Below are 13,137 nucleotides of genomic sequence, written 5' to 3'. Positions count from 1 at the left end.
TCTTTATGAACTGACCTAATCACAAACTAGTTCATGTTAACTAAGCAAAATTTTCAAAGTAAATAGAAAATGACTAAGTGGTTAAGGCCAAAACATCTCAATGGAAATCGGATGTGCCAATACTAATACAAATGAGTTCCAAATATCACTAACCTACCACTAGTGGTTCTCCATGTAACTGACCTAACCACAAACTGTTAAATTAATACATTGTTGACGTCACAGCCTCCACCGGAAACAGCACACCTTTGTCGAAGATTATAATAAGTGGTATAATTGCCAATGAAACAATTTCCTCCAAAAGATACATAAGTTAACTACAGTTCAAACTACGGCCTTTATAAATGGCCAAAACCCATAAAGCATAGCTAGGTATAAATGACTGAGGAATGACAGAAACGAGAGTACTAACCAAGGATATGCAAACGGTTTTGTTTGCCAGTCATGGCAAAACCTGAGGCACAAATTGTCCAAAAAAAACAAATTGGGACTTAGAAACAAATTATGCTGATATTATATGTTATTCGGGTCTTAGACGGGGTATATGATGTGACATTCCCAGCTTAGAATTTATATTCCCTGAACCGAATGCTGAAACCTGAATTATATATGTTACCGATTATCCTTGTCTAAATGCTCTTTCCAGTACCAGGTATTTGTTGAACATTTACCATGTAGTAAATATACTATCTGCATATGTGAAGGATTTTGTAATTTAGTACAAAACGTTCCAACGAAAAGCAAATATGTCACTAGTCACGATATTCCCAGGTTTATGAGATTTCTTGTCTAAAATTAGCCTTTAGCATACTTGTTTAAGCGCATACTGAAGTCTTTTTGAATATCAACATAATGAGACTATTCGATGTCGACTTTTAATTATCAAAGGTACATTTTTGTAGAGTACAAAAAAATTGTATTTCGTTTCTGCTTAGTAATCTCCTACAGTGTATTTGAATGCACATTTCAAATGAACAAAATTTAATACTATGCAAACAGTTCTTAGATCTCTTTCAGAAAATGTAATTTAAACTTGTAATGACGTTATAGTATAAAATAGTCAAAGAAAGCTTTTAGAATCATTGTTTTTTAATTTGCCTGTTAACTTATTTATGATGCATCTGCATTACACAACAAGCGAAGCGTAATTCAATTGATAAGTAGTTGTTATCATAAATATTTATGATACGGTACATGATTATATATTATGTTAGATTTTAGATTATACTTATGAAAATCTATAGAGCAGAGAATTTTGATTTTTTTTTTTGGGGGGGGGGGGCAATTTTGGTTTTTTTGTTGCACTTCAGTGTTGCTGTCGTTTCCTTGTTTTCCTCTTATAGTTTATGTGTTTATCTAAGTTTTAGTTTGTAACCCCGATTTGTTTTCTCTTAATCGATTTGTGACTTTAAAACAGCGTAATACTACTGTTGCCTTTATTTGTATACTTTACCTGCAAACGATAATATGAGAATTATTCTTTACACCTTTATAGACTTTATAGTTCAGTTCCAGCAAAAAATAAGTAAACTGTTAATCCCTTTTTTCACAAATACTTAGAAGTGACAATTGAGCATCATCCAATAGAATCTCGACCAAATTAAAGGAACCATATAAAAACAGTCATTAAATTGTAAATGATTGATTTTTATTCAATTGATATATCATTACAACACTTTGAATCTTTTGAATAATAAGGCTTTTCTACCTCAGGAATTGAATACCTTAGCTGTATTTGGCAAAACTTTAAGATTTTGTTTGTTCTCAATGCTTTTCATCAGCTTCCTACTTTATTTGGCCATTTGGCTTTCTTTTTTATTCGAGTGTCAATGGTATGTCTTTTGTAGACGAAACGCACGATTGGTGAAATTATATAAAATTTCAATCCTGGTATCTATGATGAGTTTATTATTTTTACTGGGCTTCAAATAATAAAATCATGAAGAGGCGGATTTTTGTTTTCAATTTGTTTTCTTTTGTGTTTCTTTCAGTTTTGGGGGAGTTTGACTGCTGCTACATATATAAATGATAAATGCATAAACTTTTTTAAAATGTCAATCTTAATGAAATAGTCATGGTATCGCCATTCTTTTTTAATTGCAACTGGGACGTTTATTACCTATATATTTTATATCTCCGATGACATCCTATCTATTAAACAACTTCTTTGGTCTTCATGATAAAAACGGTGTCTTTCTTTTCTGTTTAATTATTTATGAAGCTTTTTTTTCAAATCTTCAAGGGAGAGGGAAGACATTTTGGTTTCTTAAAAAAATCTGATACCAAATTCCAGGAAAACAAATATTCAGAATCCCACGCCTTATAGTATAAACTTTTGAAAAAATGAATTAAAAACTAAATAAAAATGTTATTTTCTGACTCGGACACAAAACAATACCGCGCTTTAACATTAAACGAATGGAACTAATCACAGTTGAAACTTTTAGAAGATATAGTATGATGGCTATTTAGACATCTATCAACTAGAAGTTTGTAACTATAGGTTATCACAAAACTTTCAACAGGCAATTAGAACTCATACGACATATCAATTTATAATAAAAGGCCAAACAATGTCAAAACAATTCAAATAGAAAAAAAACTAACGGTCTGAAGTATGTACAAAACAATAAACGAAAACAAATGTTATATACTTCAACAAACGAAAACAATCGAATTACAAAACTAAACAAATTACCAAAATATTCTGTTGTAAAATGAAACTCCATTCAGGAAGAACTATAATAGTTATCGAATACTGACTGTCTCCCGATATACACTCACTTAACGACTACGTAAACGTGTAAGGTATTTTCATACGAATGCAATTGTCTTTAAGACTACCTCGAAATTTATTTACAGAGCAACGTGTATTTTATCGTGTGTTATAATATTGTGTAAGTTTAAAAGCGCCAATCCAAATATCATAGACATTTGCTTGAGATAGGAAAAATTATGTTGAATTCGTATGTATCTTGTTGAAAAGCAACTTTTTGTTTTCTTGGATTTGAAAAAAACCCAAGTCTCTTAAATAAATAAAGTGTTCCCTTTTTGTGGAGAGTACACTACACCACACTACAATACAATACAATACAAAATAAAATGGTATATGGAAATCCTTTCTAATATTAGTATTAGAGATATTCTTCGGATTTATAAAGTCTGTAATATTCAAAATTCTGTTATGCTTAAAATTCCAATTTTGAGTTTGATCAGTATGACCAGAAGTCACTTCCTATGGGAATCCCTGGTCATGGACTATTCATATTAAATTAGTGAAAATACAAAAATCTATGAATTTCCGATGTTCGTCTAGAAACACAACTCGCTGCATTGAAGACCTTTTGGTGACCTTCTGCTGTTGTCTTCTCTATGGTCGGGTTGTTGTCTCTTTGACACATTCCCCATTTCCATTCTCAATTTTAGTACACAAAAATAGAATGTAGTTGCTATAGGAGATATATCATTGCACATGAATTCAAAACAATATGCCTTTCTCCATTTTTATCAAAAGCGGACTTAGACAATCATAAGACTCGCAAATCAATTTATCTATTCCTTTCGGTTATAAATTTAAGTCGATATATGTCGTGAGTTATAATTATAAATAAAGGCTACAGTAGTTTACCGCTGTCCAATAGCCATAACTCGATTTAACTAAAACAATAACTACAGGTAGAGGAAACAAAACGGAATAGCAGAAACACTAAACTGCTACAAACGTGATGTGCAGTCAAATGTCGAGACGAAACGAAACGATATGAAACAATATTAGACATTTATCTTAAAAATCCGACAATGTCGTAAGATATGTTAAAATTGAAAATTTAAAATATAATCAATAAAGGTCACAGTAGTATACCGCTGTTCGAAATTCATAAATCGATAGAGAAAAAACTACTCCGAGTTACAAACTAAAACTGAGGGGAACGCATCAAATATAAGAGAACTACGACACAACAGAAACACAACATTAAAATGTAACACACGCAGAAATAAACTATAATATAACAAACATTTAATTGCTTTCATATAGTTCTTTCAATTGGTTCTAGATCTAAATAAATGGTGTTTAGTTGTTTCGAAGTATATGTGAAAATATATACCACATTACGTTGGTTATATGATAATTATCCTAGTAAGTACACACGTTTTCAATGTGTTTAAAATTCAAAACTATCTGCTCTATATGGTTTCCTAGTTGAAATAATTTAATTTGAACAAAAGGTAATACAAACAGTCGTATTTGATGTTTATTTTAGATGTCATTTAGGAAAACTGTTATGCTTTGCAGGTTTCGAATGGTTGAAACATGCATTATCTAACAAACAAACTGCTACGTTTTAAAGAAAAATAGAAAAAAAAAATAAGCTACCACATGATGACATTGAGAAAAAAACTCATTATAGATACCAGAGCAGACGCATGTATAGTCTTCAAATCCTCATCAGTGACGCTAGGATGAAAATAATATACATTATTTTGAATTATTTCAATGTAACACTTTAATTTCATTTTTTATGAAAAGAGCTGTGTGTTTAAATTAAGTGGTATGACTGCCAAAGAGTACATTATTACATTTGCAATTTGTTTTCAAATCGGCTATTATAAATTATTTAATGCCAATAAAATATGTCTGTACTTGCTGAATTAATGTGTTAATTGACAAAAAGTTTGAGTCCATTCTGGATATGTCGATACATCACACTATTATTTCAACATATCTATCATAATAACTCGATCGGGTATTTTCTTTTAAAATGTACATGATAAATATGAGATAAGCCCATTTTAGACCAACTTCTCCCATAAGTCTTGAAATCTCGTTGCTTGTCACAATCATATTATAATGAAGTTTTGGATTTCTATGGGCTTCATCTATGTTATACTGGTAAATTATTAAGTCAGGGATTTCGTTATCATAAATTATTGAAAACCTTTACTTAATTCTTCCATAGATATCAAGATTCGGTTTGCAAGTTTGGCTTTACCTATAGAAACTTATTGCAAAAAACAAGACCAGTCGGGAAAGGTGGTAGAACAATCTATATCAGTCAAATGTTGTCTAAACCAACGTCAACAATATAGAATAAACTTGTACAACACAACGTGTAGAGCAGAAGTTAATGGTCGTAATCATAGAGCATTCTTTGACGAACTTCAAGATATATGCAAACAAATGGACAATAACAAAGACTATTCTTCTATCAACCAACAAATTAGAGAAGAATGTGCCAAGCATCAGAGAACTTACTCAAAGGAGATAATCAAACCCTCCATTGCTGGAAGCCAAAGCGATAACCAATCAACTGACTTATCCTTGGCAAAAAGATCAAACCAGAATACAGTCGACACAAACAAACAATCGACTGATGATAACTGTCCAAAATGCAATAGAAAACTCTTATCTAGGGGAGTATTTTGTATCAAAGGAAACCACTGGATCCACTATGCTTGTGAGAAACTAAAAAAAGAAGAAATAGAAAAACTTGAATGCGACAAAAATAACATCCAGTACATCTGTACTATATGTAGTAAAGCTGACTCTATCTCATCAGAGATTACGGACATGCAACAACATCTCCCAGGGAATAGAAAAAATGGAAACAACCAAAGCACTGATCAAATCCAACAACAAAAGAGATGCATGCCAGTTGTTGTCCCGGAGATATATTCAACTGATGCTTGTGGAGTAACTGGTGCAATGGCAATTCTCAATGAAGAGTCAACTATCAGAAATGAACTAGATGATAAAGCTCCTCCAATCGAACAACACTCTCCAATAGCAGCAAAAACAACTCTAGCAGCTCCGATCTCTAATATCAGAAATAAAACAGATATATCAAGCTCTCAATCAGATAAAGAATTGCGACAAAAAGAAAATAAGCTTCGTAAAATGGAAGAAGAGCTGAAAAAGGAGAAAGTCATAATTAATGATGCTATAAAAGATCAATCGCATCTCAAATCTTATTCCCTAAATCTAGAGGCAAAAGTTAAAGAACTTGAAAATTCCAATCGTATTTTACGAATGAAGATTGTAGGAGCACAACCACTAGATGTAAGCAGTTCAACAACCGGACAAAAACCATCAAATACACAAGACAATGGTCCATCATCATGTGCTAATGAACATACATCCAATTTTGCTAATGGGCATGCATCCAACTTTAATACACATATCTCAACTTTAGAGAACAATATTATTAACGATCGTATAACTCACATAGAGAATACCCGTCAATTATACAGACAGATGCATGACATGGAACTTCAATCAATTCAGCAAAGACTCAAAAACTTAGAAGCATCTCTACAGCAACAATCCTTTAGACCAGAATATCAACCATGTCACTTTAATCCATTTTCAATGCAGCATCCTACATCTCTTGGTTCTACATACATGACAAGAATGCCAAGTCATCTTCCTCATCATAGACCTATGCATCCATATTGGCCAGGTTCACCGCAATTGGTGCCAACTCATCAACCTTATCTACACAGGCCACTCCAATCACAAATACCACCACATGTATGGAATATACCACCTCCGAATTATCAGTACAGACAACAAACAACTGATACTTCAAACAAACAGCACTCAACGCATCAAAACTTGCAAGGTGCAAATTTACAATATGGACAAGAGAGTGTCAAAAACATCGACAGTAGTACTCAACACAAATTAGATCATTCTGCACCATCCAGTCATATCATGAATCAAGAAACTTCTATCCAAACTAAACCCTATACAGAGAAAACATCATCAAGCCTAGATAAGGATGTCATCATAACTTTAAATAAGATAGAACAGGAAAAGACTATATCAGAAGCTCAGTTACCGCAAATTCTCCAAACAGATTCTAAAAAAGAGTCTTATATCTTGGTCCCTGACCTTCCTAAACCTATCTGCATTATTGATGACTCTGATATGGAAGAGGTACAACCTCAAGGAGAAGCTACTAGGTCCGATACCCATTTACTGGATAATATTACTGATACTAAGTCGAATTGTTTTTTAGAACTTTGCCAGAAACCTCCGATGATCCCATAGCAAATGAACATTCTGCGCTTCTAAGAATAGCTACGTTCAACTGTAAAAATGTATATAACTCTCAAGCGTGTATAAAGAATATTTTAGATTTTAGTGATTTTATATGTATCCAAGAACATTGGCTGTTTAAATTTGAACAAGAAAATATTGGTGACCTGTTTAGCAAAACTTCATGGACATGCAAATCCGTTGATGAAAACAATCCAATACCACCAACACAAAGACCAAGAGGATATGGCGGAGTAGCTATTCTTTGGAAGCAATGTATGGATCATCTCGTAGAACAAATTGAGGATGGATCAGAAAGAATCATATGTATTAAACTGAAAGTTAAACCAAAACCAATTTTACTGATATGTGCTTATATGCCCTGTAATGGATCAAAACAAGCAAACACCCATTTCAAAGAATGTTTAGATCAACTTCATGAGATAATTACCAAATACTCAGATACATGTACTCCAGTTTTATGTGGAGACTGGAACTGTGATTTGATGAAATCCTCAAAGAAACCGGCAAGATCAATCTGGATGGAAGAATTTATCAACTCTAAAAAACTTGCATTTAAACCTACTCCTCTAGCATTCATCCATCCGAATGGCAATGAGTCATCTACAATTGATTATATCTTTGTGCATAGCAACTTGGCCGACAAAGTCAACAACACCATTAGGCTAGACATGTTACCAAACAATACCTCCGACCATTATCCTTTATTAACAGAAATTGAAATAGAAATGGATTCGGGGAAAGAAAAAGATAAAAATTTTACTTCAAACAAAATTAAATGGGATAAAATTGATTTACTTCAATATCAAGAATGTTTAACCAAAAGCCTCCAAGAGAATATAATTGATTTCGAAAATGATCCAACTGCAATAACTAAACTAATGGATACCATCATAGCTACTCAAGAAAGTATTGTACCAACATCAAAAAAGTCATCACAACGTAGCAAACATATATGGAATGATGAGATTGAAAATTCCTTAAAAACGAACAAAAAAGCACTCTATGAATGGAAAATGGAGGGAAAACCACAGATTGGTGAAACTATGCAAGTCAGAAAAAGAACCAAGAAACAACTGCGAAAAGCCAGAAGACAAGAAATTGCACGACAAAGGGATGAATCCTTACAGACAATTATGAATGCAAAACAAAGAGACAGTAAAATCTTCCACAAACTAGTTAATGCGCAGAGGAAGTCGAAAAGAAATGGCATATCAGATCTATGCGTAGAAGATAAAACGTATTCTACAAGAGAAGAGATACTCCAAGGCTGGAATGAGCATTTTAGCAAGCTTGCAACACCGGAAACTACTGATCTCAAATCTGATACCAACAAGAAATTTGATATTGATATCATTGAAGAAATTTGCAAAGAAAATGCGGAACCTCTAGTCTTTACATCAGAAGAAGTTGACAAAGCTATAAACCAGCTTAACACCAACAAAGCGCCAGATATATATGGCATAACAGCAGAACACATTAGATATGGTGGTGATGCTTTACTACAAGGAGTTACAGCAATTATTAACAACATCTGCAAGGAAGCCTCAGTTCCAGATTGCCTAAAACATGGAATACTAACCCCAATCTTCAAAAATAAAGGGTTGCCAACAGATGCAAAAAATTACCGAGGTATCACTGTACTTCCAATTATCGGGAAAATACTAGAAATACTCCTCAGACAGCTGATCAGAGACATTATTGATATTCTTCAAAATCGTCTACAAAGAGGCTTTACTCCCGGAGTTTCTCCACTATACAGTGCTCTCATACTATTAGAATCAATTGCAGAATCCATGGACCAAAAACTACCTATTTTTGTTGCTCTACTGGATGCTAAGGCTGCTTTCGATGTCGTCAACCATGATAGCTTGCATCGTAAACTCTTCTTATCAGGAGTAGGTGGAACACTCTGGCTCTTAATACGCCAACTTAGTACTTATGCCATAACCTCCATCAAATGGAATGGTTTAATATCAAATCCATTCCCTGTTCACCAAGGAGTACGACAAGGTGGAATTCTCAGTAACGAACTCTACAAAGTTTATATAAACGACATTCTAGACCAACTGGAAAATAGCGGTCTGGGTTCCTACATTGGGAATATATATTGTGGTTCGCCAACCTGCGCTGATGATGTCGCCCTGGTTGCAAATTCACCTTCAGATCTCCAGTCAATGATAAGTACAGTTGAAAACTACAGTATTCAGGAAAAATATAAACTCCAACCCACCAAGAGTCTCGTACTGAAAAATGTGCCCTCCACACGAAATACAGACTTTGAATTTGAGATCAATAATACAGCTATGCTTCAGCCAAGCTCGGCTCTTCATATAGGAATTAAACACAGCTCTGACTTAAAGAAAACAATCAATATTCATATTGAAGGAAATATATCTAAAGCCAGACGGACAATGTATAGCCTAATGGGTGCTGGTCTTCACGGAAAGAATGGTCTCAACCCAATTACTTGTCTACATATCTTTCAAATATATATCCTACCTGTCCTTATTTATGGACTAGATATATTACTTCCAGACAAAAAACACATAGAGCCATTAGAAGTATTCTATAGGAAAGCAATGAAACAAATCCTATCACTGCCAAATAATACTGCAGATGCAGCTGTCTATACTATGACAGGAGTAATTCCAATACAAGGAACAATACATAAAGCTGTCATAAATATCTATAACAAAATATGTGGAATGGAATCCTCAATAGAAAAGGAACTAGCTGAACGACAACTACTTATGTCTGGTTTCAACTCTCAAAGCTGGTTCTCAAAAGCAAGATGCATTCTAGCCCAATATAATCTACCTTCAGCTCATGATCTAATGCTCAATCCGATCAACACAAATCGATGGAAAACACAAGTAAAAAAAGCAGTTGACAGTGTCTGGCATGATCAATTGAGAACAAAAGTATCCCTATATAGTTCTCTCAATTATCTATCCACTAACAATATACTCTGGCGAAACACTCATCCTTGTCTTGCAAGTGTAGGCACATCATCTCAGGATATAAGTCGTCTTCAAACAAAACTAAAGCTTCTTACAGGCACCTACTATCTTCAAAGCAACAAAGCTTCATTTAATCAAAATAGCGTAGATCCAACCTGCTTACTATGCAAAGAATCCGCAGAAACGGTAGATCACTTCCTTCTGGAATGTAAGACTTTGCATGATATCCGCATACCATACCTGCATGAACTTGAAAGCTTTCTTTGTAGCTTTAGAAACTGTACCAAATGCTTTAATCTTACTAACGTTGTAATAGACGCACAGCTCATTTTAGATCCGAGTCACTTATTATGTGCTTGTGGTTGCAGATGCAAATGCACTGACAATTGTTTTATGGTAGAATACATATCCAGAAAATTATGCTATGCGTTACATGCCAAGAGAAACGAACTCTTAAAGACCTTACCGTCTAGCAAGAGCAAGAGTCAAAGACTGTAGCCAACGTACACCCCACGGGGCGTACATTTATATTTATATTTTTATTTTTTCAAACTAAGTGTGTTTAGACATATATATTCATTGTGAAGTGCTCCTTTGAAGGAGGGATTTCCTAATACAGATACAGAATAGCACATCCTGAAATTTACGTGATGTTGTTAACTTAGCTTTAAAATTTAGATACGATCCGGGTCAACCTATCAATCCTTTCAATAAACGTATTCTAAAAGGTTAATAATTCAACACTGTTATTATTTCTTAGAATAATGTTTTTAATGGAATTAATATTGATTTTGTTATCAGTAAATCAAAACCATACTAAATATTACACACATGTACTTTCATAGTTTTTCAATCTATCGATACCTGTGTTTTTTTGGCATTGCACAAGGTCATGTTTTTTCTCTGACTGTTGGTGACGCCTTTACACTAAATCCATTGGATGTTGGATGTGCACTTATTGATATTTTAGTCTTAGATACACTATTTACGTTGCTAGCTGGTGTGGCTTAGTGGCTTAAATGTGGGCATAAGTCAAATAATTGTTATTGTAATCACAATAGTAATGCATTTCAAACAAATGTGTTATTTTATTCCTCTGTATATAAGAATTTAATTGTTTCACTACAAGATCAAAAAGCTTTTTACATACGGGCCAGTTGCATTATTACTTAATAGTTCTACTAGTGTGAAACTAACCAGGGAGGCCAGTTTCCCACTGGTAATTTTTCTCAGTTGTAGCAGTGATCACTAAAATACTCGTTATAAGATTTCACTCTTTCTAAGACATTATATATATATTGTTCCTTACGGGGGAAAAAGGAATAAGGTGTATCAATCATACACAACTCAACAGGTCTAAAAGTCACAAAAAGGTCAAAATAAAAAAGTCAAAAAAACTTGCACTTGATTTTATTATTGTGTTTGCATCCTTTTTCTAGCTGTTAAATTTTGGCAAGTAAGTTGTCCTCCAAATTGCTTATTATATAAAATATTTTTGTCATTGGTTGTAGCAAGATTCCAGTGTGACATCAATACTTATGACAAATAGCAGTAACAGGGTGGTACCTGAGAATTCTTATAATAATCCATCTGGAAACTCAAACACTGCTGTATCTCAAGTAAGTTACTAAAATGTATTATTCATCATTAAGATTTCTGAAGTTTCCAAAATGAAAAGTTTAAGGTAATGAAGACAGCACCTAAAACAACCATCAAAGTAATGACGAATGAAAATATTCTGACCTTGTTCAACGAAAATGTGATTTTAGAAGAAAGTCATGAACATATTTATGTTATCAAATTTTAAAAGAAGTTAGGAGATAAATAGTGATTGATTGATTAGTGATTTAACGCCACTTTCTGTAATATTTTGCTATTTCGTGGCAGTCATTTTGTATACACAAGCTTGGCCGAGTTCACTTGAAACTTTACAATCGACTTCAGAGTTAATAGATTATCACGTGAACGCACCAGAGTTGATATTCGGAACAACCCTAGGGTAAGACCCTGACCAAGCATAAAAAATAAAATATTCTCATTGTTTTGACGTCATTCAAGAGTTACTCGAGTTTAACCCTGGCTCGGTGAGGGTTGAAACCAGGGTACGCGGGGTTAACTCGAGTGGTTCAAGTAAAATCGTATTGTTGAAACCCGAGTAGGTAAAGTTAACTCGAGAGTTTCAAGTGAACTCGGCCCTTATCGCTATTTAGTCCAAACCGGGAAAAACAGTCATTTATACAACTTCCTGTTAGGGTCAGGCAGCCGAAAATAGAGGTCATCAGTAGTGAGCTGAGGGAGGAAAAACTTTAGAAAGCGATCATCAAGAAACTTTGATAGAGTATGATCCACTTTTTGGAAATTGAAATTGAAGTAAAAAAATATTTTGTTTGAAGTATTTACGGTAGTTTAAACAGGTCTCATTAAAAAGTATCATGCATGGTGAATTGTTTAAATAGGGTTCTATATAGCTTCAACTGGATGAAAAAGTTGTGTAATTTTAGAACTTATCCGGAATGGAATAAATAACGATTATGTGTATTAGTGGCGGAAACTGGAATGCCCGAAGAGGAACACTAATACTGACAATCCTAGTCTTTTAAGATTGGAGTCGATTGCACCTGGGTTTTAATTTCAAAGTTAGTCTTGATAACCAAGATGTATGGGAATATACTTTGGATATACGAGACTATTTCAATGTCAAATAAAAATGTCTTAATATCAGCCTTCCGAATTCGTCCTGAACATTCTATAACAGTAATAATATAATCCTATGTATTTTAGACTAGAAGTGGTAAAAAGGTACCGATTTTGATTTACTACATTATTATTTCTTCTTCCTGAATCTGATTAAAATAATGCTCTGATAACTCGGCGTTCTATTTTCTTTTCTGATAATTAGTACAACTCTCCATTATACTCTTCTTTGTATTCTCTGTTCTAATATCCATAACATCAATCTAGAAAGTAAAAGAGAGCGTTGTTAGTGTGGACACGTGCTCTGCATTTTAATCAGATAGTTACTTCTTGTCAGCGGTATATTCAAACCAAATATTTGAAATCCGAACATTAAAATTTAAAAAAACAATTGCCCAAAAAATAACTCCATAAAGAATT

The 13,137-nt window shown here is 33.6% G+C and overlaps 1 protein-coding gene across 1 annotated transcript in view; it reads left to right on the top strand.

Annotated features, from left to right (window-relative positions):
* LOC139488284 (uncharacterized) overlaps nt 1–13,137 on the top strand; it is a 34,585-nt gene that overhangs the window by 16,115 nt on the left and 5,333 nt on the right. Inside the window, exon 4 of the mRNA XM_071273783.1 lies at nt 11,535–11,642. Within this exon, the coding sequence (XP_071129884.1) occupies nt 11,535–11,642 (108 nt within the window). The remainder of the gene's footprint in view (nt 1–11,534; nt 11,643–13,137) is intronic.

The sequence above is a fragment of the Mytilus edulis genome, chromosome 9 (assembly GCF_963676685.1).
Source record: "Mytilus edulis chromosome 9, xbMytEdul2.2, whole genome shotgun sequence".
In the NCBI taxonomy this organism is placed as follows: Eukaryota; Metazoa; Mollusca; class Bivalvia; order Mytilida; family Mytilidae; genus Mytilus; species Mytilus edulis.
The sequence above is the reverse complement of the archived record's forward strand: the minus strand, read 5'-3'. Positions and strand labels throughout refer to the sequence as shown.